The sequence below is a fragment of the Coniophora puteana genome, assembly GCF_000271625.1.
Source record: "Coniophora puteana RWD-64-598 SS2 unplaced genomic scaffold CONPUscaffold_11, whole genome shotgun sequence".
Taxonomy (NCBI): Eukaryota; Fungi; Basidiomycota; class Agaricomycetes; order Boletales; family Coniophoraceae; genus Coniophora; species Coniophora puteana.
Genome location: NW_006913063.1, coordinates 1,120,243 through 1,148,054, shown reverse-complemented (window position 1 = coordinate 1,148,054; position 27,812 = coordinate 1,120,243). Strand labels below are relative to the sequence as shown.

The 27,812-nt window shown below is 55.6% G+C and overlaps 9 protein-coding genes across 9 annotated transcripts; 4 read left to right on the top strand and 5 right to left on the bottom strand.

Moving 5' to 3' along the window:
• Positions 1–1,448: 1,448 nt before the first annotated feature.
• On the bottom strand, positions 1,449–4,201 carry CONPUDRAFT_61355 (glycosyltransferase family 3 protein; the record flags this gene model as incomplete). The annotated part of the gene is made up of 8 exons (XM_007773558.1): positions 1,449–1,596; positions 1,645–1,730; positions 1,900–2,346; positions 2,392–2,731; positions 2,789–2,984; positions 3,037–3,103; positions 3,157–3,636; positions 3,695–4,201. The coding sequence occupies 8 exons, from the start codon at positions 4,199–4,201 to the stop codon at positions 1,449–1,451; spliced, it is 2,271 nt and encodes a 756-aa protein (XP_007771748.1).
• Positions 4,202–4,634: 433 nt separating this feature from the next.
• On the bottom strand, positions 4,635–5,857 carry CONPUDRAFT_61919 (uncharacterized protein; the record flags this gene model as incomplete). Its single annotated transcript, XM_007773605.1, has 4 exons — positions 4,635–4,799; positions 5,002–5,281; positions 5,403–5,610; positions 5,671–5,857. The coding sequence occupies 4 exons, from the start codon at positions 5,855–5,857 to the stop codon at positions 4,635–4,637; spliced, it is 840 nt and encodes a 279-aa protein (XP_007771795.1).
• Positions 5,858–6,001: 144 nt separating this feature from the next.
• Positions 6,002–7,338, bottom strand: CONPUDRAFT_167845 (uncharacterized protein; the record flags this gene model as incomplete). The annotated part of the gene is made up of 3 exons (XM_007773958.1): positions 6,730–7,338; positions 6,075–6,394; positions 6,002–6,037 (listed from the first exon to the last, which is right to left on the bottom strand). Exons 1-3 carry the CDS (start codon positions 7,094–7,096, stop codon positions 6,002–6,004), a joined length of 723 nt encoding a protein of 240 aa, XP_007772148.1. The 5' UTR covers positions 7,097–7,338.
• Positions 7,339–9,652: 2,314 nt separating this feature from the next.
• CONPUDRAFT_61444 (uncharacterized protein) lies at positions 9,653–12,235 on the top strand (the record flags this gene model as incomplete). The annotated part of the gene is made up of 7 exons (XM_007773561.1): positions 9,653–9,862; positions 9,917–10,076; positions 10,126–10,510; positions 10,563–10,939; positions 10,988–11,175; positions 11,266–11,575; positions 11,631–12,235. Coding segments are annotated over 7 exons (2,235 nt in total), but the record flags the coding sequence as incomplete, so codon positions are not given.
• Positions 12,236–12,475: 240 nt separating this feature from the next.
• CONPUDRAFT_75605 (uncharacterized protein) lies at positions 12,476–15,781 on the top strand (the record flags this gene model as incomplete). Its single annotated transcript, XM_007773699.1, has 7 exons — positions 12,476–12,709; positions 12,732–13,748; positions 14,129–14,232; positions 14,282–14,400; positions 14,455–14,675; positions 14,733–15,000; positions 15,051–15,781. 7 exons carry the CDS (start codon positions 12,476–12,478, stop codon positions 15,779–15,781), a joined length of 2,694 nt encoding a protein of 897 aa, XP_007771889.1.
• A 1,096-nt stretch (positions 15,782–16,877) lies between these two features.
• CONPUDRAFT_138991 (ornithine carbamoyltransferase) lies at positions 16,878–18,181 on the bottom strand. Its single transcript, XM_007773957.1, has 3 exons — positions 17,754–18,181; positions 17,082–17,701; positions 16,878–17,031 (listed from the first exon to the last, which is right to left on the bottom strand). Exons 1-3 carry the CDS (start codon positions 18,141–18,143, stop codon positions 16,992–16,994), a joined length of 1,050 nt encoding a protein of 349 aa, XP_007772147.1. The 5' UTR covers positions 18,144–18,181; the 3' UTR covers positions 16,878–16,991.
• Positions 18,182–18,511: 330 nt separating this feature from the next.
• Positions 18,512–21,467, top strand: CONPUDRAFT_61679 (JmjC-domain-containing protein; the record flags this gene model as incomplete). Its single annotated transcript, XM_007773585.1, has 7 exons — positions 18,512–18,822; positions 18,884–19,524; positions 19,575–19,835; positions 19,887–20,148; positions 20,205–20,715; positions 20,771–21,118; positions 21,174–21,467. 7 exons carry the CDS (start codon positions 18,512–18,514, stop codon positions 21,465–21,467), a joined length of 2,628 nt encoding a protein of 875 aa, XP_007771775.1.
• Positions 21,468–22,339: 872 nt separating this feature from the next.
• On the top strand, positions 22,340–25,365 carry CONPUDRAFT_128770 (uncharacterized protein; the record flags this gene model as incomplete). The annotated part of the gene is made up of 11 exons (XM_007773956.1): positions 22,340–22,508; positions 22,558–22,688; positions 22,749–22,921; positions 22,974–23,056; positions 23,107–23,668; positions 23,719–23,819; positions 23,872–24,062; positions 24,112–24,273; positions 24,323–25,072; positions 25,122–25,194; positions 25,252–25,365. Coding segments are annotated over exons 1-11 (2,394 nt in total), but the record flags the coding sequence as incomplete, so codon positions are not given.
• Positions 25,258–27,720, bottom strand: CONPUDRAFT_128768 (glycosyltransferase family 69 protein). Its single transcript, XM_007773955.1, has 4 exons — positions 27,386–27,720; positions 26,688–27,329; positions 25,927–26,637; positions 25,258–25,870 (listed from the first exon to the last, which is right to left on the bottom strand). Exons 1-4 carry the CDS (start codon positions 27,667–27,669, stop codon positions 25,780–25,782), a joined length of 1,728 nt encoding a protein of 575 aa, XP_007772145.1. The 5' UTR covers positions 27,670–27,720; the 3' UTR covers positions 25,258–25,779.
• Positions 27,721–27,812: the final 92 nt, after the last annotated feature.

The window sequence follows — 27,812 nt, the reverse complement described above, 5'->3', positions numbered from 1 at the left end:
ACGTGCGCCTTGATCGTGCTCTCGTAGGCGCGCTCGAGGATCATGAGCACGTCCAAGCCATCCTCGAGGTCTTCGAGCTCGTCTTCGAGCTCATCCTGCACCTGCTCGACCGGGCTCGCCCATGGCCAGATGTTGAATCCTGCATTCACATTCGCAGGGCGCATGTGACTTGGCTCGGGGGCCGAGCGCGAGAGGAGGGCGGCGTCCGAGGCGCGCTGTTGTGCTGCCGAGGTCTCAGCAGAGCAGAAGTGCATGAGCCGGCGGGCGAACAAGGCACTCGGCGACGGGTCATTCGAAGAATGGGCACAATCTGCGAGAAGGGAAGGAAAGAATAGATGATGTCAGCTCCGGGTTAGGGATCTTGCCGTGCCGTGTGCGGCGAGGCAGACATGAGGAGAGAGCTGACATACCTGGTCGTGCGCGTGCCCAGCCGCCGACACCGTCTGCGACGCCCATGGCGTTGTCACGAATGAAGTAGGCGTCTTCGCCGACTTGTACAGCAAGACCCAGGTCCTCGGATGACCGGTCATGAAAGACGGTTCCACTTGAGCGATGTGATTGGCTCGAGGGGTTACTGGTGAATCCATCCCGGCCCGCGATGGTCTTGCCATTTGAGCGTTTGGGTATGCCATAAGCTCCGACATCGAGGTGATATCGAGGCTGATGTCGCTTCGTGCGCGGGTGGACGTCCGGATGATCCGATGCGGAGACGGAGTAGAAGGGGACGGGGGCGAGAGAGGAGTAGGGGAAGAGGGCGGCGGATTGGTACGCAGCGGGTGCGTGGGGCGGAGACGAGTTTGCCTGGGGCGAGGTGAGGGCGAGTGAGAAGGGGGGCTGGCCGCCTGTGTTGGCCGAGTTTTGGCCGTGCGGGTGGGGCGTGCCGTTGCTAGTGGGTTGGGACTGGGAGTGGGACGAGTGGCCCTCGCCTTCGCCTTTGACTGGTAGACGGGATGTGGATAGGACGTGTGGATTGCCAGGTCTAGACGAGGGCGGGGGCGGGGGAGGTGCGTCGAAGAAGGCGAGGGGCCCTGAGGATGGCGGTGCGGTGTAGAGGGAGCGGGACGACGACGAGGAGGAGACCGAGTTTGAGCGCGGGCGGTGGGTACGCTTGGAGATGGGGGCGAGGGGAGGAGAAGAGGGGCCTGGCTGGGCATGTGGGGGCAGACGGGGCAGGACGGTGTATATGCGCTTCTGGATCATGGTCTTCATCTTCGGACCCGGCCCACTCATCGTGATCTACAGCGTCGAGGGTGTGTGCAGCTCCGAGCTCAGCGTCTGCCGCGATGGCGACGGGGTGAAAGAGGGGAGTGCGCTGTGTTGGGAGACGAGCAAAAGAGAAAAGCTTAGGGCTGGGATGTGGACTGTTGCCGGAGAAAGCCGGGCCACTCTCCCTCCGTTACCCGGTTCAGTGTTATATTGTGATTGCTATTACAAACATAATAAATTTCTTATGACGTTGCCCCATTCACTTGACTCAGAGCCTCGTCCGCCTTTTGCAGGTCTCCCTCGCTCAGACTCCTGAACGCTCCTCCACCCGGCGTGCTCGCTCCAGACATCACAGAGCTCGCCCGCGACCGCACCTTCATCACAAGCGGGCTGCACCGAATCAGAACACACCAATCAGCTTCTACAAAGAACACTCACAAAGGGTACCCGTCTTCCTCGTCATCAGCTGTGGATCCGGGCCAATTGTATCCACCCCGATAATCGCTCGTCTCCAGTTTCTGCATCTGAACACAGATAATAGGCAGTTAGTGCGACGTTAACGTCATTCCCTCCCACATCCCCAGTCACGCGAGCCCAACGCTTATCACCAGAAAGGCTCCTGGGGCCCCTCGCACCGGCTCAACCAGCGGCCAACGGGAACAGAGACGGAGATGAAACAGAGAGAACGCGTACCTCCTCGGTGAGCGTCCCAAGGTCCCCGGGCGTCGCCATCCCGCGCAGCTTCGGGCTCGCGGGCATCGACATCAGGTTGCCCCTGTCCAGCCCGGAACCGGGCATCTCGAACTCGTCCTCGTCCAGCGCCTCCCCGCCCGGGCCGTAGAACGCGTCCGGGTACGCCCGCCGCAGCGCGAGCTGCCGCGCCTTGGAGTACTCGATCCCCAGGTTCTTCCAGTCGAGCAAGGGTGAGAGCCGCTCGACCCGGTTGCGCTGGTTGATCCGCTGCCGCCGCGTCTTGTTGCAGAAGGTGAACATGTGGTCGGACAGCTGGTTGACAGATTGTTCGACCGAGGCCGCACGGCGGTCGACGATGTAGCATCCTTCGTCTTCGGGGCGGTCGATCAGGTCTTGCATGAAGCAGCCAAAGCCGGACAGGTTCGTTGTCACCGACGGGATGCCCATCTACATTATCTTAGAAAATGCCTTGTGATAAAACGAGGTACTTACCACCGTACACTCGGCAGGCGTGTAGCCCCACGGCTCATAGTACGACGGGAACACGCCAAGATGGCACCCGCGCACAAACTCCTCATAGTCGAGCCCCAGGATCGGGTTGTTCGAGTTCAGAAAGTCGGGGTGGAACACGACCTTGACGCGGTCGTGCGAGTGGTTGAACAGCTTCACCCGCCGTACCTGGTTCAGGATCGGGTCGTTGGAGTCGTCCACCATGTTGTGCGTCACGACGGGCGGGAGTGAGTTGCGCTTCAGCGCAAAGATGCGCCGCTTCAGCAGGATCTGGTCCTCGGACGAGAGCAGGTCCGTCGGCGCGACGTGGTCCTTGTTTTCGCTGCGTTGGAGATGTGAGTGTGCGTGGATGCGAGGTGCGCGGAGCGGGGCGGCTCACCCGTGGAAGCGCGCGGCGTGGTCAAAGAGGCGTGCGCCGATCCGGTTCTGGATCTCGGTCACCGTGTCGCGGAGCTGCTTCATGACCGCCTGGCCCTTGAGCGCCTCGATGGTGTACGACTGCGTTGCCGCGGGCATGATGATGAACGCAACGACGGTCGTTTTCGAGCCGGACCGTTGCAGCTTGTAGTTGAGGCCTATCGTGGACGTTTGAGAGATTTCAGTGTTCTCAAAAGGACGTGTACGCACGGGCGAGGGACTCGATGAACATGTCGACACCCTTGTTGCGGTATTCGTACCGGCCTGCGGTGAACATCTGCACACGTGTATGTCAGATCGCCGCCATCCATGGGTTAAAGTATGGCTCACATAGAGCGTATTCTCGAGGTCAAAGTCATAGTGCCCATAGAAATGACCGCGGACGAACTCGTTGATCTTGGCCTTGGACGTCGCGTGCAGGTTCTGGAACTCGTGGATCGCCTGGAACTTGACGACGTTGAGGCCGTTGGGGAGCACGCCGTCGGGTTTGCGCTTGAGGAGGTGCTCGGACTCGAAGGCGGTGATGTGCGAGACGGTGGTGAAGACGTCGGCGCAATGGGTGGCGGCGCGCTCGATGCAGTAGCGGTGGTAGATGCCGCGCTTGCCCGCCTCGTGGTCGACGTCAAAGTACTGCAGGTTGTTGTAGAAGTCGACAGAGCCGGCGCAGAGGTAGCGGCCGAGGAGCGTCGCGTGTGTGGTGAAGACGGTCGTGACGTCGATGTGGCGCTTGCGGCAGAGGGGGATGGCGAGTCCGGCCTGCCACTCGTGGAAGTGGGCGATGATGGCGGTAGAGAGCTGGCGCGAGGCGTACTGAGGCGGGATCGCGATTGTTAGTAGCAGTTGATGATTGTGGAGGTGGAAGGCTAACCTCTCCGAGGAACCAGGCGACGAGGTAGCCGAGGATGATGGTCTCGTTGGTCTCGTTATCGTTCGGTGGGCTTGGGATACCGGCGAGGTTCCAGAGATCGCCCTTCCATTCGTCGAGTCTGTAGTGGACCGAGCCGGTGTCGAACAGCAGCACGCGCGGGGCGCCCTCGACGAGCCAGCGGCCGTAGAGCATCTTGACGCCCTGGGCGCGCATGCTGTCGAGGGTGGCGGCGAGGTGGGGGTCGTGGGGCTCCTGGGCCTCGACCTCCATGGGGGCGGTCTTGTACATGAGTGGGCCGATGAGGGTGTACCGGTCGCCGTACTCTTGGACGGTGACGGGGATCTTTGTCTTGATGACGGTGTAGATGCCGCCGACCTTGTTTGCGACCTCCCATGCGCACTCGAAGAGGAGTGGATTGTGCACGTCGCGCTGGGTGGATGTGGGGACGGGGATGGTGGTGGTGGTGAATGCGGCGGACGCTGCCTCTGAGCCAGTTGTTTCTGCCATCGTCGTCGTCGTTGTCGTCGTCGGCGGCGTCGATGAGATTGGCAGAGGATGAGCTGAGGGCAGAAAAAAAGCGGGATCTTATGGGCAGGGGGCGTCAGGGGAAGGACGCGACTTGAATATGACGTCGGTTGCCTAACTCAGATCTCATAACAAACTTTTCTCCATCTTATCAATTATTCTATTATCTACCCTACACCATAGTCTACCATAGCAACCTTCCCTTGGAGCTCATCCTACTCAACGCTGCCCCACAGGTGTCTACAAACACACACTCTCAAACACTCTCTAGGCAAACCAGGCGACGAGGAGGGCGAGTGCAGTGGACGAGACGAGGTTGACCTGCCATCGATATCACAAATGAGCAATCATGAATCACCCCCAAATCTCCGGCGTGTCACCGCCCGGCGGCATTCCGTCATACCAAAACAACAGTTTATATTAGCCATGCAAAACCCACCTGGTTGTTCGTCAGCAGATCTACGCCGCTGATGACCTCGAGCTCGGCGCTCGAGCTAGGCGCGTAGCCGTCTTGCATGATGAGCTTGCGTCCGCGCGAGTAGCGCGTGCACTGGACTGTTGCACCGAGGAAGGAGTCGAGCTGCGGGGTGGGAGCCAAAAGCGTCAGTAGCGGTGATTAATGCTGCGCGGGTGTGGAGACTACTCGAGCTACCCCGGATTCTGGGTGGGCTCGCTCCACCGTCCCAGGCTACCCCAGATTGGAGAGTGGCAACCGAAATAGCAGGGGCAAGATAACGAGAGCAGGCCACGAGTGCGCGGGTTTATGTAACTGGGGGACGTACCAGAGAGCCCAGTCCGCCAGCTAGAGTGCCCCAGCCCAATAGGGGCAGCAGAATCTCGTTCCACTCGGACCGGCAAGCCGCGTTTTCTCTCGCGAGCGTGAGGAACATTGTTAGGCCCATGATGAGTCCGCCTGACAGGGAGGCGAGCGTGCCGCCGAGGGAGACGCCACCGTTGGTACCCGGGGGCACGGGCTTGAGGGTCGTGATGAGGATCGGGGGGAGGGAGGAGAGGATGCCGAGCTCGGACGCGAGCGTGTCGCCCAGAGAGCAGGCGAGTTGGCTGTGGCGAGATGTTCAGTTAATGCTATGGGTTGCTCGGGCTACGAGGTGCTCACCCGAGAGTGGCGAAGAGGAGCGTGCGGCTCAGCCCGTCTGAGATGCTCGACGAGAGCGGACACCACGCGTTCGCGTCGTCGTATGGCACGCTCTGCTGCGAGACGGGATATATGCGGTGCAGGAAGGAGAAGGGGACGACGTGAGGCGCGAAGGTGACGCCCCATGCGACGCTTGCGGTGAGAACGACGAGGGCGTTGCTGAGCACTTGCCAGCCCGAGCGGTAGCCCGCGGCGAGGTAGCCGTCTTCGAGCCTCGCTTTACGCTGTTTGCCATCTGTGCACCGCCAGACACGTTAGCCGGTGCCCTGGTATGCGAGAGGGCTGGTGCACGCACATTTCGTAGCGCGGCTGCCGACCAGGTAGAAGACGATGAGTGAGACGCCGAACGCGCGCACGGGGGCGGCGAAGACGGTGAACCCGACGAGAAACGCGGTCGCTGCGCCTGATGGCGAGAGCGAGCCCGAGCGCAGGCCGTGGAGACTGAGGAGGGTCGCGACTGCTAATGGGACGACTGGTGACATTGTGAGGACGAGCAGACGCGTGTGGTGTCGCGAGTGCGGCTATTGCATTTTCTACGTCATGTTATTATGAAATCACTTTGGGTATTCTTGATGTCTATGTATAATGCTCTACTTTTTGAATGTAGGGAACAGTGGTGTACAAGTCTACTCGAGCATCGTCTTGTCCCACTTGCCAGAAGACTGTTGTTAACGTCATGTCAACCATTCCGCCAGTGACACGGGTGGTGTCGCGGGGAGTCTCGTTGACGCCGAGCTGGACGTCCTCACGGCCGAGGAAAAGAGTACGTCCGCCGAGATGCAAGCAGGCAGTCTCAGCGGCGAGACGGGTGCGGGTGCTGCGTTTTCTGAAGAGAAGAGCAATAGTTTTGTGCGCGAGCGACTGGTCTGGCTCTGGGGTGCTGCTTGGCTGCAAAAAGTGGCCTGCAGCAGGAGGAGAGACGTAGGGTTTTGAGACACGTTTGAGTTGCGGGGCCGAGAGGTCAGCAAGGGTCATGAGATGGGGGACACCAGCCAATTTTTTATGTTTTCTCTGGTGAACTGTACATTGTTAGTGTTTTATATATCTGGATAATCTGGAGGAGAAGGTCAGAGCAGGGTGAGATGGGGTCATGTCCAATAAATAGCCCCTATTTGATCTAACCCATCTCGTGTCTCATTTATCGTATCGTGGCGTCAGTCTCTGAGATATCGAACTGGATCTAACGTAGAAGCCAGAAAAAAGCTCTCTATTTAACAAATTATACAATACATCCGCACACTACACCCTCACCAGGCTTCGCATCTCCTGTTGTGGCGACAGGGCGGTCAGACTAAAGTGACTGTCGACGACGCTGAACAATAGTACGTACGACTCGTTTGTCCCTACAACTTACTCTTCAGCCGCTCCTTAACTTGATCCCAAACCGGCGTGATGGTCCTGCCAACCAGAAACCATGCAGCCGAGTCGCCGACAGAAGTGAGTATACCTGGCCGTGCTACTCGCCTGCGCTCCACTTCCCCCATGAGATGGTCTTCATCAAAACCACTCCAAACGCCAGCGGTACTGAGTAGGTTGGGATACAGGACCGGGAATAGGTCGTTGCGGACGATGGAGTCGAGCTGCGAGACTGGCAGGTCGAGAGAGTGGAGCGAGGTCGCCATGTGGTCCATCTGAGCGGGCGTGACCTCGGTGTCGAGAAAGAGGTCGGAGAGTATTGCGCAGGCCTTTTTCTCATTCACACTCAGTGCATTAGCAGCCATGATAGTTTGTTGCAAAAGTTGGCAGAGTATGCTGCTGGAGGTGAGGGTGGCGAGTGCAGAGACCTGGGTACGCCCCTATACTATCGTACAACCCTCAGTGAAACATAGAGTGAAACATCCCGATTGTAACGCTCTCCGGTGGCTCCCCTTCGTACTTTTAGTAATAAAGACTATATCGCCATATAGCCAGGACTCTTGACTCCATAATATGTCAGATTTAGCCTGGAACAGCATGATGTTGGCCTGCCAGAGCAATGCCGGAATCGTGACTTTGCCTCACTCTAAGTCTGTATTGGCGTCACGAAATGTCACGGAGCGGAGTTAGCGGCATGTCGTTGTGCCACGAAAGCGATGTGCGTTCCCAGCTTGCCGGACCATCGGCAGACGAGCGCGAGCAGCTTGACAAGCAGGGCGCGGGAGAGGGCCAAACCTGCTCGAAAACCACAAAACTTAAACAGACTGTGTGAGCCGCTAGCAGAGAAATAGCGGGTGAAGGTGTAAATACTCCAACCTCGTACAAGGGTAAGGAAAGCCAAAATAAAGACCGTAAGCTACCGTAAGTAAGAGTTACTATAGGGAAAGCGGAGTTTTAAATACCTTTGTCACGCCGGCAAGTCCTCGCTTTTGCCTCTTCTCACTACACAACATTCGCGCACCCTACACCCTTGAAAATGCGGGTGGTGGGCGCATTATCGTGGAATCTATACCTGCCGGGGTATGTGGCTGATCGGTGGGGAAGAAAGTACCTGCCCTGACGTTATATTGTAAAAACCGACTCAAGCCCACCCTGCGGAGCAATTTACTCGTGAGGGACTCATGATTTTATTGTTATATGTTATGTGCGTTGAGAACACATGTAGACAAACCTACCTGTAAATATTTGTGGCTATCATCGGAGGGATGAGTGAGATACGGTCGAATCTGACTTTGTTTCACTGTGATGTGGGTGTTTCACTGAGGGTTGTACGATAGTTATAAGTATAGGGGCATGCTTACTGGTTTGCCGCTGCCAGGGGCTATTTCCGCACTGACCCTGCGTTTTACTTTCGTCACTGTGCAATTCCTTGTCTGGCTAGCTTCCATATTGACGGTGAACATAGATGTCTTTACCATGGCCTTGGTGAACAGGCGGCGGTGCTCGCTCCGGCCAGTGCTTGGGCCAGTGCCTCATACACAACGTTTGCGAACGAGAAGACGTACTGGTCCCAGTGCAGATGGCTGATAAAGACGGCGTCTACGTCTGCGGGCTCTTGGCCTCCGCGCTGAGCTGATGCCTAATTAAGTCCTTCGAGAAATGGTAAGAGATATTCAAGTTGGCGCTTAAAGACCTGGTTTCGGGGACATTCGGGGACAAACTACAGTGCGCAGGCACCTGGGTGACACGGGAAAAGAGCCTAACGTAGCGTGGGGCAGACCTTAAGCGTGCGAGGCTAAGGTAGCGTCTTGACGGCTTAGCCGAGCACCCTGTGTTGCACCCTCTGGTTGCGGCGTTTCGCGGCGGAGATACTACCATATATGTATTACCTCCTCCCCTTGTCTCCCGTTCGTGATATAAGTCCCTAGATGAGATTAGATTACGATAATGTCGTCGATAACGTGCTAATCGAAGCTGACGTCACCGACGCCGTCAGGGTCCCGCTCCCTCCCCGCATATCCCGCCCTCGGGGCTAAGAATAGGAACTCCCGCGCCCTCCCTCGGGACCAATCGGCGGCATTCCCTCGGCTATCCCCTTTGCCGCCTGCTCCCGCGCCCGCGCCCTCCTCCCTCACGTCCCTTCCTCCCCCTCTCACATCGCTCTGCGCCTGTCCCCGCTGCTACTTCATCTCCATGCCTCGGGGGCCCAACTTCGCACGCAAACCCAAGACCATCCGCCTCAGTGGTGGGCTCAACAACGGCACAGGAGGAAGCGAGCCCATCCGGGCTTCTTCACTGAGGGCGGAGAGGAAGTCGAGGGCTAAGGTTAAAAAGGACGCAGAGGCAGAGCGGGAATCACGTCGGGAGGCTCTCAGCAGTAAGTCTCTGTTTGTTCTTCTCTCTCGTGCATGCTTATCCCGTCTAGATTTGACGTCGGCATCCCGCGCTTTCCACAACGACATCGCGACAGCATTTGGCGGGGATCCCGATGAAGGATTCGAGGAGAACCCTGCCGCCCCTCCAGCTGAAGATGTTACAATGGAGGTGGACAGTGAGTGGGTCGATGAAGATGGCCCGTCATATATTGCAGGGGAAATCGACGAAGGCATCCATGCCGCCCTCGAAGCCTCATTCGAAAAGTAAGTCGTCTTTAATGGTCTCAACCATTTCTTGCTACATCTTGTGTAGGCAGACCACCATCTACATACAAAGCTCCCGGGCACGTACTCGTTACGAACGTCTCGCACGCGCACACCGGGAATGGGAACGTCAACACCACGACCTCGTCCAGCAGTACCTGCTCTGGTTATCAGGTGCAGTGACATCTCCCACCACGCCCCCAGACCACCTATTCTCCATCCGCGTCCTCTCTATCAACAGTGAGTACATTGCTTTACTATAATTACATGTTACACTAACAATATACAGAGTCTGGCTCTCGTGTTGTGTCTCAACAACACGAGGAATATGCGAACGTCGCCCTCTTGCGCCTCGGGCTGCTCGGCAACACCCCTGAGGCACCTGAGACCGCCATCGACTTGCACACACTTGAAGTATACCACCGACTGCGCCGACGACATGCGCAGCTCGGAATCCAACCGTACGTCCGGGTTCTCTGCGACATCAATGACGTAAGTACTGCGTTCGCATCATTCATTTGAAACGCGCTCATCCAACACGTAAAGATCAATTATACCACTCAGCTCCGCGAATCATTTTCGAACGTGTTCGACGTGTACCTCAGCCTCCAACGCTCTGTCCGCGGTCTTATCGATGCCGAGATGGGCCGCGCAACTCCCAACTGGCGGGCACTGCATGGCTGCCCATGTTGTCATTACAAGGTATGTATTATCATGGCTATCGTTATCTACTAACGTGTCACTTCTGTAGGTAGCGGATGAATTCCCACTGCAGCCGGCTGTGCAGTACGCGGCCGACGGCAACAACTCCGCACGCCGGACCGAATCTGCGGGATCCGCCGACCAACGTATATTCAAAAGTGACTACTTTCTCTCGCGCGAAGAAGTCGACACCTTCAAAAACGAAGTCCGAGGATCCGTTCGAGGACCTCAGGTTCATGAAGGCGACGACCATGGCGATGGTCACGAGGGTGCAGACGAAGCCAGCCGCATGGGCCGCTGCACATCAGATTTCCGTGTCAGTAGGCCCGATGGCCCCAAGAAGGCGCTCGATATCTATGAAACGACGGGAATTTTTGCGGCGGCTTGTCGACATGGGGTCATGCAAAAGATCTGCGAGATGGTTCGTAGCGGTGAACTGTGAGTTCCATTTTTGTTCCGTATGATTTCCGAGCCCTCTAACTATTTCCAGTGCCAAGTATGGGCTGGCTGTTACCAACCATCTCCTCGACGTCCACGGCCACGACATCAATCTTGCCCAAGATACCGGGTGCGCCTTCAGCAAAACCATCGCCAATAGCCCCCTACTCGCGGACAAGGCACGCACACGTAATCTCAGCGTCTGCGTGAACGCGTTTCACGGATGGGCGCACAGCCGGCTATGCCAGCTCAACTTCCACCCCCTGTATCGCAAGGGAGCCGGGCTCTCGGATCTCGAGCAGATGGAGCGGGCGTTCTCGGCATCAAACGCCACAGTCCGCCTTATCCGCTACGCATCGCGGTTCCACTTCCTTCAGGGGCTTGATCTTCATTTCCTCCAGTGGGATGAGGACCGGTATGGCGAATTATGTACGTGACCTGTTCAAGTTTGATTTTTGTTGCTGACGTCTTCTATAGCTACTTTTCTATGCCAGAAATACCGCCAAGCCCTCACCATAATAACGGAGTACTCGCCTGCTGTGCAGGAGATGTGCCAACGCCTCTCCATCACCCCCTCGGACATCGACACGTGGATCGACCTCGAGCGCACGTTCCTCATGAACCTCAAAGAAGAACCGGACGATCGAAAGCTCGCAGCCGAGTACGTCCGGGCCATGGAGGCGCGTGACCGAGCCGAGTAAGTCCATTTTGATTTGCAGTACATCGCCTCATATTAATATCACACAAGCGAGGAGTGGCAGCGCGTCTCCGCGCCATTCAAGGTGACGATTGGCAACATCGACTACGAAAAGGATGCCAGCGAGACCCTGCTCCTGGAGAATACCCGCCGCCATGCAACCGAAGAGTACCTTGTCCGTCACCGAGTGGTCACCGACCTTGAGACCAAGCTCGGCGTTCGAGAGTCGTGGTCAAAATCATCCGAGGAATATCGCGCCGCCGCCGAGTACCTCCAACATCAAGATTTCTACAAGGCTTCGGACCGCGTCCAACTGCTCGTTGCTCAGCGGTTACAGGAGCTCACCAAGTCTCACATCCAGGATACCGGTACGTTTCATTTATTTCTCATGTGTTCATTTAATCCTAATAGACAGCAACTCAGGGTACAAAATGCGTAAGGCAATCGGGAAGGCGATTGAGCGTCGCTCCACAGCCGTCCGCACCGCTATCACACATTACAACAAGCTTGCCGCGAAGATGAACCCGCCTGCGACCCAACTCCGATGGGACGATATCGTCCAGTACACTTTTTTATCGGAATTAGAAATACTTAAACACTCGTATTTTCAGCAGGATGTCCGCGAGCAGGCCTGGGCAAAGCCTGTCAATAGAGACGCGGCCATCAAGCACTTCAAGATCCAGCGGGCGCGCGAGGAGATCAACAGGCTTAATGTCGAAGCTCGGCGGCTTCGAACTTGGGTGAACGACGAACTGGATGACATTAAGCGACATAAGGAGCGGCTTGAAAAAGCCAATCCCCTCCTCGCTGCAGCCATGACGTCGCAGTTCGCCGCTCGGATTCGTGCTAACCACGCCCATCTCAGGAGGCTGGACACGCTTGAGCGGCTCCCAGGGTATTCGGGAACAGTCAGTGCACGCGATACTGATGGAGAAGCGTCTCGTGAGGATAATCACCTGGATCTCGAAGACGAGGAGCTTCACGACAGTATGCACAAGCTTTCACTTTACGTAGAAAATATGGACTAGAATTAGCTAACAACTTAGACTTGCGAGAGACATAAAAATTGGGTCGAACGGCTTGAGAATTAAAATAAGAAGTTTGATGCACGAGTGTTCTGATGTGATGCATTGATGTGTGATGTATGTGGACTTAGTACTTAGGTTTGATGTGCGTGTGTGCGATGCGACACGCGGATGCCTGACCAGTGATGAGACTATGATAAGAATGCCGCGCGTTGGGACTATGCTGACCACCGCAATCCCAGCATGACCACTCCTCGCAAAGGACACTTCTCGCCCTCTGCTATCAGTAGTTGGGCGCGGAACACCAGTCCTCCACCCATGGCCGACGATATTCGCATTGAGTGTTTTCGTCGCCGCTGCGGTGTCGGCCGGACTCCACCTCACATGTACCCTCCCTCACTTCATCACGATTTCTGCACGAGCGTCAATGATCGCAACGCGGTTTGGGCAAACTTTGTTCTGGACATCAATGATGCGGTATGTGCAATAACCCTCCTAGTACTTGTCCTCATCTCATTGGTTCACTAAGGTTGCTGCCATGTCTCGTTTGACCGATGGCGTCTTTGTCGGTTTTGGTGTGAGGCCAGAGTGGGACCCTTCAAAGCCAGTTGATCCCTCGCAAATCAACGTCCAAACCTTCGCCAGCTACCACTCTGACAAACCACGTGTTCGAGCCGCCATCACCCAGTTGGAGAACATCATCCGGGAGGAGATTGCGGCTGAGCACATCATGACATTCGGTGAGAGATTACATACGGTTAGTCCTGGCGCTGGTTATCTCGTCCATCCTTCACGCTCCTCTTCCCAACCACTCCCATCCTCCCGACCGCCGCCACCGTCCCATCCACCACCTCTCTCGGCGCCCCCTGCTCCTGCAGTCCACTCTACCCCTGCAGCTCCCCCTACTCCTCTGGTTCCTCTCACTCCCGCTGCAAGCCGTACCTTGTCGTCCCCTCCCTCAACTCGCTCCTCCCGCACGCTATCTTCCCAACGGCTTTCCACGGTGGACTCCCCTTCACCCACTCCTGCCCCAACAACACCCTCGAAGCCCAGTCGTTCCCTGCTTTCACTACCCCCGCTCCCCTCACGGTCCACGCCCGAGCCATCGACAAATGCCAGTAGCTCGAGAAGGCGAGGTGCTGAGGCAGGCACGTCTCGATCAGCCCAGTCAGATCTACAGGCTCCTGAGCCATCCTCACCGTTCAGCGTTTCAACAAGCTCCTCTCGGTCATCCCTCTCGACTCGGTCTGGTACTTCACTGTTCCGCCCGCCCGAAAGCCCTTGCACGCCTCTCGCACCTTTTGACTCTCCGGCACTCTTCTCCAGTTCCCTCCCTTCTGTTTCTAAACCTTCTCCCCCGCCTCCTTCGCCATCGCGACCTCCGCGTGCTCGTTCCACAGGCAAAGGCAAGGAGAAGGCATCGAAAGCCCCTGAGTCATCGGATGACGGCACGCTGTCGCCTGCGGCTGTGCAGTATATCGCCGACCTCGGGTTGAGCCGCCGTACTCAGCTCCTGGTTCGCGCTGCGGTCATTTTCGAAAGGCCGCTGTGGGTCGCGTTGTTTGTAGAGGCTGGTATGACCATGAGTCAAGGTGCAGAGCTATACCGAAGGCTTTAAACGGTACGGTAAATGTCTACTCACCCGCCATTCTCTCTTCTGACTATGCTATAGGCTGGCATCATTTCGCGTACTTCGGACATTAGCTAGGTTACCCTGAGCCGTGTATGCCGATTTGTACATTGTTTGTTCCAATTTTTACGCGTCTTTTTTTCACCCCTCCCGTCTCTCCTCTGTGTGCCTTTCTCGTCTCACGTTTGCTCTCCACCATGAGCACCCCACCCTCTGAAGACAGCCCAATCCCCATCTCGTCTCGACCAAAGCGAACGTCCGCACAGGTGCAGGGCGAGGAGACCCCGCAGAGCGGCCTCTGGGAAGCAATCGAAGAGCAACGGAACTTGCTCACGTTGGCTGCTGCCGGCCTTGCTGATGCCTACGGAAAGTACGTGGTTTGCTACTTATGTGCTTCTAATTACTGAGTGTTTTACTAGGCCGGCGCAATGGGTTGCTACACAAATATACATGGGTGTCAAGGATGCTCCGAAGCCAAGGGCCAATGGCTTCACGATGTTCGTGAAACACACGCACCAGTCGCTCGTTGAAGAAGGGCGTAAGTACAGTCTTCTTCTTCTTCTGCAGTCTGTACGTGCTAACTTCTCTTAAGGCGAGTTACCACGCGGCTCCCAGTTGATGGTTGAAGTCACGAAGGTCGCCTCGGAGCGATGGAAGGCCATCCCCACCTCGGAGAAGATCGATTGGCTACAGAAGGCACGAGACGCCCAGCAGGAAGCCAGCGACAATACCAAGAAGCCCATTAAGCGGGTCCGGGATGAACACATCGCGAACTCCATTGAGGTCGCGTGTCGACGAAAGGTGCAGCCTGTCGTAAGTCTTTTTCCTCGCTAATCACCCGATTTCATACTAATGTTCCCTCATGTGTAGCTTGCAGAGCTGTCGCAGACGACCGGGTGCCACGCTCTCTATATCGTGACACGGAACTCTGTCACTGATCAGTATGCACCGCGCAACTTCTGTTCTGACCGCCTCAATGAGGCATGCACCAAACTATTTAAATTCAACCTAGAGGAGATCATGCTCCGCCTCGACGCTTATGTGGCAGGTGGATTAGCGGAGGTAGCCCGCATCACCGGTGAGCGACGCAACGTCGCATTGCGAAGGCTCATTCGCGAGCAAGTCCTATCGAAGCTTTGTAAGTACTACCTTTCCTTCGCACCGGGGATATAGCTAATCTATTCATAGGTGCCTCGATCAAAGGTCGCCTCAACATCCCCCCCGAGGAGCTACCCACCAACATGGAGTGGGTCGACTACGACAACCTCTGCTTGAGGTACCGGACCGAGCTTGTGGGCTTCCCGGGTGGCGAGGTCAAGAACCCGAACAAGATCGGCTCCGTCAACCTGCTTGCCGAGATTGAGGCCGCCCTCCGAACGGGCAACTGCTTCTGGCGCGCGCTCACGGATGAGGAATGGGAGGCCCGGAGGAAGGCCGAGGATGAGCGGCTGCTCTCCGGGCAGAAGCGCACGTGCAAGAGAAAGCGGGCGAACACGACATACCCACCGCCATCCGGCTCTTCTCAGTCTGTATTGCCGTCGCCGTCGCCAACGCCGCCGCCTTCATCAAGTCCCTTTGTGTCCGCCCAGTTACCATCTTCCCAGCAGATCTCTCCGACGGCACTGCCGCCGTCGCCATTGTCGACTCCTTCACCTATCATGCATGATTATAACATCTCCTCAGGCTCTTCAGATCTCGCACTTGGGTATGGTTTTCATGATGACTCCGTCCCCTTGCATACACCCCTTTCTTCTGGTTCCGTTACACCGTTTACTGAGTCTCCCTCCTGGTCATATTCCCAACCACCTGACTTACTCTCCTCATCATCATATGAGCTTTTCTCTACTAATACTACTTTACCTGCGCCTGGCGACTTGGATAACTCTTCTACTTATTGGACTGATATGTTGTATGACTAGTATAATAGTTTCAATCACCCTAGAGCACCTATACTACGGTAGATATACGTCGTTGTTAATAATAATAATAGATGAGTTATAGACTTATAGTCCTCACTGCTAGCGCGGGACTTAGAAAAAATTTCAATGTGACACGTGTTCTTATAACCGCGGGTGAACCATCAGCCGAGAATGCCGGATGCCGGTCCCTTCCGCCACGTGTTCTCATTGCATAATTTTCTCTAAGTCCCCTTTGCTAGTATTAACAGTAGGCTTTACTAGTACTTTACTATGATAGTTTGTTACTCGAAATCTATTATGGACTATTGTGCTACCTGGATGCCATGGCTCTATAATAAGGGAGCTTATTTGAACTCATATAGCTTACAGATGCATTGCTATCCTACTGCACACAGTCGCGCCTTCGAGAGGGGGAGGAAGGGACGTGAGGGAGGAGGGCGCGGGCGCGGGAGCAGGCGGCAAAGGGGATAGCCGAGGGAATGCCGCCGATTGGTCCCGAGGGAGGGCGCGGGAGTTCCTATTCTTAGCCCCGAGGGCGGGATATGCGGGGAGGGAGCGGGACCCTGACGGCGTCGGTGACGTCAGCTTCGATTAGCACGTTATCGACGACATTATCGTAATCTAATCTCATCTAGGGACTTATATCACGAACGGGAGACAAGGGGAGGAGGTAATACATATATGGTAGTATCTCCGCCGCGAAACGCCGCAACCAGAGGGTGCAACACAGGGTGCTCGGCTAAGCCGTCAAGACGCTACCTTAGCCTCGCACGCTTAAGGTCTGCCCCACGCTACGTTAGGCTCTTTTCCCGTGTCACCCAGGTGGCGCAGGATGAACTGGATGAACACTTGATCGGTTGTTCGAGGCACAAACCTCGGACTAATCGTGAGCAAACCTGGAATGATTTACACTCCACGGTGACATTCATACCAGAGGCGGCGTCATTGAACCGTCGAGCTCAAAAGAACGCATACTATGCGTACAGAAACGACGTGTAGACGTCTAGGCGTGCGCTGGTCATGAAGAAATTCGAGAAGAGTTGCTTCATTACCCTCGCACGACAACCTTACGCCCGACGCACCTAAAGATGCATTTATTAACTTCGAAATGACAGATGTTATCATCTTTATGTACATCGTTCTACTTTTATCACATCTTGCGGAAAGCGGGTATCCTCGATATAACCGGGATACGGTATTTGTCGGGCGCTTACTGTAGCAGCGTCTTGTCCCACTTGCCGAAGAGGAGACTGCGATATTCATTAGTACATCGCAGGTACCAGAGGATGGCAGTACGCACTCGAACAACGCCATGATGGTCCACTTCCGGTTGTCTGCCTCGGAGAAGACGAGGGAGCGTGGGCCGTAGAAGACCTCGTCGTCGACTTCGTCCTGCTTGCGAGGGAGACAGTGCAGGAACTTCCAGTCGGGGTTCGCGCCGCCCTCACGGCAGAGCTTCTCGGTAACTTGGTATCCCGCAAAGTCCTTAAGACGCTGGGGTTTCTCAGCCTCTTGGCCCATCGAGATCCAAGTGTCGGTGACAACGACGTCTGCACCGTGAACTGCCTCACGAGGGTCGGTGACCCAGGTGATGCGCTTGTCGCATCCGAGCTCGACGACGCGGTCCCAGACGGGCGTGGGTGCGCGGTATTGGGGCTGGGGAGGCGAAGCGACGCGGAGAGCGTGGCCCAGGCGTGGGTAAGTGACGAGCATGTCGTGCAGGACGTTAGCGGAGTCGCCGACGTAGGCGACGGTCAGAGGGGGGAGCTCGGGGAGAGCATCAGAAGAGGAGGGAGAGGAAGAGCCGGGGAAGAGGTGGGCGTGTTCTTGAAGGGTGAGGTAGTCTGCGAGGATTTGGGTCGGGTGCCAAAAGGAGGAGAGGGCGTTGATGACGGGTACGGGGGAATGGCGGGCGAGTTCCTGGGGTTGGGGTCAGTAACGCATGTTATCTCCCGAGGCCTCGGACGCGCACCTCGATCTCAGCGTGCTCGCCGACGCGAGCGAAGATGCCCTGGCACATGCCGCCGATGACGCGGGCAGAGTCGCGAGCAGATTCGTTGACACCGAGCTGGATGTCTTCGGTGCCGAGGAAGAGGGCGCGTCCGCCAAGATGGAGGCACGCAGTTTCAGCAGCAAGACGTGTCCGGGTACTGCGCTTGCTGAATAGCAAGGCAATGGTCTTGTGCGCGAGGGACTGTTCTGGCTCGGGTGTGCCACTGCCTGGCACGAGGGCTTTGCCGCCGACTGCAGGAGAGACCCAGGGCTTGGAGACGCGTTTGAGGAGGGCAGCGCGTTGGATAACACGGGAGATCTGGGGGGCCGAGAGGTCGGCGAGGGTCATGAGATGGGGAACACCAGCCATTCTGTTTATGTTTTTCTAGTTAGATTGTTGTTAGTTTTATGTCTGGAGGAGGAGACCGAGTCAGAAAAAAGTGGAGAGATAGGGTCATGTCCATATGCAGAAGGAGGTCGGACAATGCCGAGCGTGTTTTCGGGCTCCGCGCCGATGGGCGGGTGTCAGGAAACAGGTGCCAAGTCTCCCAGCCACTGCGGCTCTCCTCATCGGCGACGACCACGACCACAGCACTCGGCGCACTGCACCAGACGGCGAGGACAGCAACCAGCAGCTGAAGGTACCAGTCGGACGACAAATTGTCGGCGGACAGTCGACATCTGGGGACTCAAAGCTAACCACCGACTCATTGCCGCATCGCGTCGTGGGAGATTCAAATGGAAAACCCCATCTCGTCATCCCAACCCGCCTTGCCCCAGACACAAACACCCTCCCGCTCTCCCTCGCCCGCCCCGCCCATCGTCCAGCCCGACCATTTCTACGGCCACGACGACGGCAGACTCATTCCTTCACCGCGTTCGGACGGACGCACATGGCTCGACCCTGCCGACGATCCGCTCGCCCACAGGGGCATACCGGTCTTCAAGCCGACCATGCACGAGTTTCAGGACTTTGAAGGCTACATGAACAAGATCCAGCCTTGGGGATCGAGGAGCGGAATCGTCAAGGTCATTCCGCCAAAGGAGTGGTGCGTCCCGTTCCGTATTTAGGGGCTTCACAGGGCGGCCCGCTCATGTCGCCAATGACAGGTGCGACGCGCTCCCGTCTACCAAGGAGCAGCTCGGGAGCGTCAAGATACGCACACCGATTGAGCAGCACATGCTCGGTCGTGGGGGTCTGTTCCGCCAGGAGAATATGGAGAAGCGCCGCATCATGAGCGTCCGCGAGTGGTTCGAGATCTGCGAGAAGGATGACTTCAAGGCGCCCGGCGTAGATGACATCGGACTTCATGCGCGTAGCGCAAACGCTCGCCCGAGGACCACGAGGCGGAGGAAGACGGCGGCGAAGGAGGAGACGGTAGAGTCCGAGATTAAGCAAGAGGAGGAGCCCTTGTCACCGCCTCATTCGCCACAAGCCGATCTCAAGGAGGTCAAGGAAGACTCGGTGTCGAATGTCAAGGAAGAGGAAGGGGCAGAAGGCTCGAACAAGGAGGACCAAGAGGACCAGGAGGACAGCAAGGCAAAGGCAAAGCGGACGCGCGAAGTTAGGGAGGCTCAGCGGGCCGCTCAGGACGTCACTTTCCTGGAGTCTTTTGAAGCCCACAAGGACTGGCTGCCGTCCAACACGACCAACGACGATTACAATATCGAGTTCTGTCAGAAGCTCGAACGCCAGTTTTGGCGGAATTGTGGATTGGGCAAGCCGGCGTGGTACGGGGCGGATACGATGGGTGCGTAATGACTTGATTTCATCGTATCATCGGTGCTTATATCACTATAGGCTCCCTGTTTACCGACGAAACCAAGGCGTGGAACGTTGCTCGCCTGCCTTCGCTGCTCTCGCGGATCCTGCCTTCGTCCTCCAAGGGGTTGCCTGGCGTCAACACGCCTTATCTTTATTTCGGAATGTGGCGCGCAACGTTTGCGTGGCACGTCGAGGACATGGATTTGTTCAGCATCAACTACATTCATTTCGGAGCACCCAAATTTTGGTATGCTGTTCCGCAGGGGCGTGCAGCTGCTTTGGAGCAGACTATGAAAGGTATGGGTTATAACAATATCTATATGCATTTCGGGACTGATGATGTGCTAGGCTACTTCCCCAAGGACACTTCAGTGTGCCCACAGTTCCTCCGACACAAGTCATTCCTGGCCTCGCCTACACTGCTCGCACAGTCATCATGTAGACCGAATTTCTTGGTCCAGAAAGAGCAAGAATTTGTGATCACATATCCGCGCGGGTATCATGCTGGGTTCAACTTGGGCTTCAACTGCGCGGAGAGCGTGAATTTTGCACTGGATAGCTGGTTGGAGTACGGGCGGAGGGCGAAGGCGTGCGAGTGTGTGACGGATAGGTAAGTTTTGTCCTTGCTAGCAAATGGTTGGATTTTTCTCTGACATTTTTATATAGCGTGCGGATAGACGTCGACCAACTCTTGGCCGACCGGGAGGCAGAGGCCGCTGAAGCCTGTGCCTCCGCATCGTCGTCAAAGCGCAGGGCAGATGGAGACGGGTCGTCTCCGCAGAAGCGCAAGAGGCCGAAGAAGGAGAATCAGTCGCCATTTTCTGCGCCTTCGTCATCTGCTTCTGCGGGTCCTTCATCGGCGTCAACGCCGACGCCGAGGGTCACGCTCAGGTTGGGTCCGAGGCCGGAGGAGACGTTCCCTTGTTGTCTGTGCGTGTCCACGTCGAAGGAGGGGCTGTTGAGGGTGCAGGATCCGCCAATAGGCAGGAGGGATTTGCCAGAGTCGCTGGGGAGTTTGAGGGAGGTTGGGAGGTGGATGGCGCATGGGGAGTGTGCGAAGATTGTACCGGAGACGTGGGTGGATGAGGTGGAGGTGGATGGTCAAAATTTGGGTGGGGAAAGGAGGGAGAGGAGGGTGTTTGGTGTAGATGGGATTGTCAAGGATCGGTGGGGGCTGGTGAGTTTATTATTGTTGTTGATGTGTGAGGGTGGTTTGCTGATGTGAGGATCAGAAATGCGCGGCGTGTACGAAGACCAAGGCGAAGGCCCATGGTGCGCCAATACAGTGCACAAAGGGCAAGTGTGCCAAGTCGTATCATGTCTCGTGTGCGCGGGGTGGGGCGTCAAGTGGCATTTCATTCTTGATTGTGGAGGAGCATGAGCGAGAAGTTACGATCGTGGACCCGAATCCGCCTCCTACGCCCGCGCTGGTGGATGTTGTTTCTGTCATCGATGATGCTCAGCCAACAAGTATGGATGTGGATGGCGCAACTCCGCCTGACGCTACCGCTTCGGAGCCACAGGTGCTCAAAATTATCAAGAAGCTAGAGGTACAGGTTCTGTGTCCTCAGCATAACCCCGTACGTATTACATCCTGTTCTTCAGTTATGTCCAGGTGGCTGACTCGTGCTGCAGGAAGTGGCCGCAGCAAAGAAAGCCTCAAAGCAGGACAAAATCAAAAACGACCTACTGGCGCTCCCGCCGATGTCGCGGATCAAGGTCCGGGTGAGCTCGGGCGTGTTCGAGGTATCGCTCGTGCGCGTCATCGAAGAGTCCAAGTCGATCGAGGTACTCTGGGACCGCGGGCTCAGGCGCGAGTTCAAGTGGGGGAGCGTGGTATTTGGGCAGACAGATGGACAGGATGTGCAGCAGAAACCGTCGACACCTGCGCCGGACCGTGCGTATTTTCTTGCTCGTTTGTACGTTTGAGCAATTTGTGGCTAATGAGTAGGCTTTTCTGGTGGTGTTGACGCTAACAGCTCCGGCGCCGTCGACGACGCATATGGCGGCGGGGTCGTATGCGGCGGTTGCCCCGGTCGCTGCGAACGCTACGCAGGGGGCGGCGGGGGCGTATCCGCTTCCGCTGCAGCCGATGAGCTTCTCGGCGTATTCGGCGTCCGGGACGTGGTCGTACCAGAACTATCATCAGCAACATCAGGCGATGCAGCAGGCGATGGCGTATCCGTATGCGGGGTATTATTATCCGTATCATCTTGCCCAGCAGCAGCAGCAGCAACAGCAACAGCAACAACAGCAACAGCAACAACACCAGCAGCTGCAGCAACAGGTGGGGCAGGGAGGTGTGGCGAAGGGGGCGACGGGGCCAGGAGGGACCAAGTATAGGGCGCAGTTGCAGTGGCAGACGCCGTATACGGGGCCTCCGGCGCAGGCGCAGACCACGGTGGCTGTTGCACCTTCCGCGGCTTCACCCGCTCCTACTGAGCCTCGGACGCAGGAGGCTGCGATTAGTGGTACGGAGAGCGGTAGTGCTGAGCAAGTAGCTCCAGCACCTGCACTCGAGACTGCGATTATGGGCAGTTGATGGACCGTGTGGTTTAGAGCGATTGTACATTTTGCGTTCGGTGTTTTGATACTCTACTCAGCCTTTTCTTATTGCGCTAGTTTTCTTACTCTTGTGTGTATTGCATGAACTGTATCCGCTGCTTAGTCTGGCTTTAATATCATGTACGCTGCTTGTGACCATTCTAGTGATGTTGAGACATGCAAAGCCCCTATTGACTTTCTCACGTGCGAGGTAAAGGTGGGCGCGTCGCGCTAATTTCTCACCACTTGCTGTCACCACGGACGCGTCCCCCTAACCTCTGACGTCGACAATCGTCTCCCCTCAGGTCCTCTTGTGATTTATTTAGGCTTGAACAGAGGCACAGTCTACGAGACGTACGCCCTATCTAAGGATGTGGCTTATTACTGGACCATTTGACGGGGAATTGGGGGATATAAAGTCTACTAGTGAGTACTCGCCCTCTCCTATCCGGGGCACATTTCAACGAGCTGGTAGAGACGAAGCTCCTGCGAACAGGGAAGACCTACCATCTCGGGCGGAAGGACAAGGAACTCCTTGTGAGGAATACGAAGATATCGGTGGACCATGCACAGTTCACTGTGGACCCTTACACGGAGGAGGACATGGTATGTGTTTGCGCTTCCGCTAGGAAGGGTGTTAACTCAGGGTAACTTGTGACTCAATAGAAGGATCCAAGTTTCGTTCCAAAGCTAGTGGTTTACAATCAGAGGAAGAAAGAAATGGCCGTTGCCCGACCCGACGATGATAAGGATGGGATAACGGTAGAGGCCGGCACGTCTTTTGAGTTGCGGAGTGGAGATGCGCTTTACCCTCTTCAGACCCGGGGCCTTTACATTGAGTGCGTATAACTATTATTCCCGCATTTAATTTCGATTAATGAGGTTACACAGGGTGGAGTGGAGACGTATAACTTGTTGTATGCCGCCTGGCAAGGGAAAGCCACCAGTTTCCATAGAGGCATGTGCCTCAGTAGGTGAGCAGTTGTACAATCTGTGTTTGGGATGTAAACACTCATTGGTGTAGGAATCGGTGTTCTTCACGAATCTCACAAACTCACGACACATCACATCGCTGCCAAGTTTGAGCTTAACCCGCTGCTTATGGCTTCCCTCATAGCGGCTGCACAGGTCGTAAGACCCGACTGGCTAGCTGGGCTCGTCAAGCTTGGCAACGAGAGCGTGCAAGAGAACCCTTACCACTGCTCTGCCCTCGAGTCTGAATTCGCACATCTGCCGGAGGCGAAGTACTACAAGCCGGTGTTTGGTGCTGCTCTGCCCACAGACTTGAAGTCTTTTAGGCACTGGGAGCCGAATGAAGTGCGCATGGATCTGTTTGGAAGCTTTCGGTTTATCTTGCTCCCAGGAAAGGATGGCAAGGTGGACGGCGACCTTAGGGGGCTAGTTGTATGTGGAGGGGCGGAGTATGAGGTTTTCGAGGGCAGTCTGACGGGTTCTGGTGGGTGGCAGCAAGTTTTGGCCAGAGGGAAAAGGAAAGCGGACAGTTCAGGGAAGATTTTGATTATCGTTGGAGATCAGGTAGCCTTGGGTAAAGAGGCATGGAATTCAGTAATTGCGGGTGCTGCGAGGTACGACGGCTGGCACATTTTGAATTTGAGCTTCTAACAAATTTATTTAGCCTCAACGTCTACGTTAAACCTCCCAAGGTTCTTTTAGAGGCAGTTGCGTTTGTCGACTGCAGTGAGCTAGGAAAGACGGATCATACCCAGGCTCGGGAAGGTAAATGGCAGCATCCATAGGTCAGGCGCCTCATGCTCAACTTTTTGTCAAGTAACTCCTCCCGATTCGTTACCCGACTTTGTTCCAAATACTCATCCTGAAGAACCATCTATCCCACCACCAGCGTATTGGCGAGCAGCTGAAAAAGCTCAGGACGACGCTCCTACTCAGGATTCTCCAGAGGAGAAAAACCAAGAGGATTTTCTAATGGCCGACTTAATTCCAAAAACGAAGCCTCGAAAGGTCAGCTCAGATCTTGATAGGGCCATCGACTTGAAGCTGACCTCTTTAGGTTCTCACTCGCCGGATTCGCCAAGCCACCGTCGAGCCTACATCATCTCAGCCTGCTGAAGCCAAAGCATCGACGAGCAGACCACCGGACTCTACGGGTCGACCACCGTCTTTAAGTCGCCCTCCGGATTCGGGTGGCAGTGTCACGGATGGAGGTCTTCCTGTATGTTCTGGCTAAATCATCTTGCAGCGTGTCTCATCTGCTTTTCTAGATCCCAGCTAGTATAAACCGTCCTAGATTGAGGAGGCGAGAGCGGACACCGTCACAAAGCAAACCCTCGGGAATATCTGAAATACTCCAAATTTCCGAGGAGCCTCCTCTCAAAAAATTCAAGGCCCTTTTTGAAGCTAGCGATCCTGATAAAATGGGTGCGAGTGGCCTGGCAGTGTTCGACAATGATCAGAGTATCAGGCCCTCGTCAGCGAGCATGACACAGAGTGACAGTCTGATGACTCCTGTGGCCGCCCCTGCCGTACTTGAAGCAGTCCCAGAAGAGGAGGAGGAAAGCACACTGTCGCAGGCTGCTCATCATCCGCCAGCGGAGAAATCACCAACTCCTCCCCGGGGTCAAAGTGCGGCGCCAAACGACCAACCGTTAGACGAAACGCGAGCCCGCCCGGATAGCAAACGAACAAATCTGAGAAAGGAAGGATCGAAAAAGCTCGATACGGACGAGGCATTCTTGAAGGCTCTCGCGTCGACGAAGAAGGGCAAGAGGACTGAGGACGACTTTGATCGAGAGTTCAATCAGCTACGCATCTCGAGACCGGACTTGCAGGAGGAGGTCGACGACGAGCCTTGGAGGATGATCGGTGACTTTGATGATTTGCGGAATATTCGAGGGAACTTTATGGTCGTGGTAGACCTCGACGTTCAAGACAAGGGCTGGAGAAACTCCAATGTCAATAGGAGCACGAACCCCCTTTGGGCGGGCCGGCCAAATTTCAAGAAGTTCAAGAAGGTGAGAGTGTTCCTTGTCATTCAGGACGACATCTGATAAACTGTATTAGAAAAACTCTGCTTTCTCTCGCCCTAGGATTGAGTTGATGGCGAGCGAAGCGAACGACTATGGCATGGGCTCTGGTGCGCCAATATTATTTTCGGCTGTTATATGGTGCACTGACGACCCTTCTTTTGCAGGATATTGGAAAGCAAGCTCGGAGACGATGTCTTCTTCCAAGACCGCCTCTAGCACCCAGTTCCCGAGTCAAAGAGCCATGTCGCGTCAACGTTCGGTTACCGTGGATTTCTCGGAGGAAAAAGAGCCTGAACTTGACCCCATGTCTGAACCTGAACCTATGCCCGTCAAGAAAAGCACGCGGAGGACACAGGCACCTGAGCCCGCGCCTTCCCAGCGTCGGCTGTTTTTGGAGTCGGACGATGAGGACGACAACGCACAAGTCCTGGAGGGTTCTTACCCTGAGATCACGACATTATCACCACCAAAGTCTGCTTCCCAGGTCAAGAAACGACGAGCACCAATGGATGATGATGATTCGGATGATGGAGTCACCTTCAAGGGGTTTGGTACGAAAAGAAGAAAGGCAGCACGATGAGTACTTTTATTAGTGAATGGACATTCACATTGGGATGAGGATAGTGGGTATCGTACGATCAACAAGTCAGCACTACATTATGTATATCTATGTAACTAAGAGGACAGCTCGTCTATAAATCTGTTTCGTCGCGACGAAGTTCTTCGTGAATGGAGAAACCGAGGAGTCGTTGAGTTTTGGCGGCTTTTCGGCCACCCGTTTGGCTGTAAGAGCAGATGTTAAAGAAATAAATAGAATGAGCATCGCAAAAGGCACTGACCTTTGCTCCTGGCAAACAAAACTCTCGGGCGCTCCTTCCCAGTCATCCAGAACGTACTTGGTTGCGTTGCCTTGAGGCTCGTCGTCGCCGGTGCCGAAGAGATCCAGAGCGAGCTGGGTATGACTTACGCCGGCGTAAGTCGTAACACAGCGCGGGTTTACGAGGATCCGAGCAGGCTGGTATACAGAGTTAGGGACAGAGATTTTGCCGGTGGGAAGGGAGTCTAGTGGCTGATCCGAGTCTGGCATGGCGTCAAAGTCCGAGCCAGCATTGGCATCCGAATCCTCCTCGTCACGGCGAGCCCAGTCAGGATCTTGCTCTCCGTCGCGACGGACATTGCGATTGCCAGCTGTCGCTGAATGATCAGGAGTGTCTTCATCAATAACTCCTTCACGGGCTTTGGAAGTCCAGAGGTCTCGGCAGAAATATGCTTGGGTGCTATCTAGGCACTGTGCGTCGGGTGTTCGCTCAGGGGCAGTGTCAGAGAGGGAGGCATTGTGAAAGTCTATGCCGTAGCGATATTTGATGCCTTTGTAGTATGACTGCTCGGGGTCGACGACGTGGGTGCCGGCTTCGCAGCAGAACACTTGGAAGGGGAGGTGAGCAATGTAGCGCGCGGCGCCAACTTCATCGCGTGGAGGGACAGCGTCAAGTTTTTCCGACGACTTCGACTGACGGAATTGGTCGCCTCGGATGTCACGAGTCCTCCAACTAACGACGCATGAGAGCCGGCAGTAACATGTGCAAGCGGAATCACGTACCGGTCAGAAAAGACAAAGTGACCATTCAGCTCAGCGGCAGCCCAGTCCATCCCACAAACCAATGCAGCCTCGTTTGCCACGCTGACTTTGAGAGTCTCGAAGATATCGTTGGGGCAAGTAAAGCCTTTCAGCCAGATGACGCGGTTGAACTTGATGTTACGTTTGTGATACAGCTCGAAGAGGGGTTCAAGCGCCAGGTTCCGCATGTGCGCTTCCTCTGCAGGGTAGTAGGCGGCCGTCGGGTCTTCCGTCATACCAGGGACCCTCCGGATACGATAAGGGATGCCGAGTAAGGTGAGTACGGCTTCGCATAGGTCGGTAAGCGTAGCTGTTGAGTCCGTGGAGTCGTAATCTAGCATTGAGACAAATAGATTGCTGGTTCCGAAGCGTTTTGCCATTTGGACGATAACCGCAAGCTGATCCACCAAGAAGTGATCGGCTGAATGGATGGCAAGGCCGATGTAGTAGAGGTGGTCCCCTTGAACAAGCTCGCCGTAGGCGTCATCACTATTGCGATTCTGGCCAAATGGACGCACGAGCGTCGGGCAATAGGCAGCAACCCATCCGTTCAGGGACAAGAGGCTTTCGACGGCATTGAGAACGTTTTGAACGTCGGTCTGCGACGTATCACTTCCCGTCACGCTAAGTTGGGGTCGAAGACGTTGGTTCTAAGGTATGATAAGGCTATTAAGACTTACAATGGTATATGGAACCTTTGCCAGTAATCCTCAATTCCATCCTGAACAATATCATCAAATATATCCTCTCTCTCGTCCCGTCCAATGCGTGCTTGAAGAGATTTGTATCGCTGAACGTTCAGTGTCTTGTCGGCGCCAGTTACGCGTTCGAACACATTGATTTCTTCGACCGAGTTTTTGGCAGGGTTGCTACCGGAGGAAGAGAAGACAAGTTTAAGGAAAAGGACGGAACCAAGGGCAAGGAGGATTTTTGGAACATGTTGTCGTCTCAACGAGAAAGCCATGCGGACGCCGTCGAAAATCCCCGCTACGTCCGAGTCTACAGAATGGTATCCTCCCAAGGCGGAAAACCGCGGATTCTGACGCGCGCGGATCGGCCTCGTGTGACAACAGCTTGTCGGACTTTTTAATGCTCCCTCGCAACCCC

Coding starts and splice junctions, on each gene's coding strand:
- CONPUDRAFT_138991 (XM_007773957.1), bottom strand. CDS start 18,143: ATGGCTGGTGTTCCCCATCTCATGACCCTCGCCGACCTCTCGGCCCCC. Junction 17,702..17,753: donor GCGAGCACGCTGAGATCGAG/GTGCGCGTCCGA, acceptor CCCCAACCCCAG/GAACTCGCCCGCCATTCCCC. Junction 17,032..17,081: donor ACCATCATGGCGTTGTTCGA/GTGCGTACTGCC, acceptor TGAATATCGCAG/TCTCCTCTTCGGCAAGTGGG.
- CONPUDRAFT_128768 (XM_007773955.1), bottom strand. CDS start 27,669: ATGGCTTTCTCGTTGAGACGACAACATGTTCCAAAAATCCTCCTTGCC. Junction 27,330..27,385: donor CAAAGGTTCCATATACCATT/GTAAGTCTTAAT, acceptor ACCCCAACTTAG/CGTGACGGGAAGTGATACGT. Junction 25,871..25,926: donor TTTGTTTGCCAGGAGCAAAG/GTCAGTGCCTTT, acceptor CTGCTCTTACAG/CCAAACGGGTGGCCGAAAAG.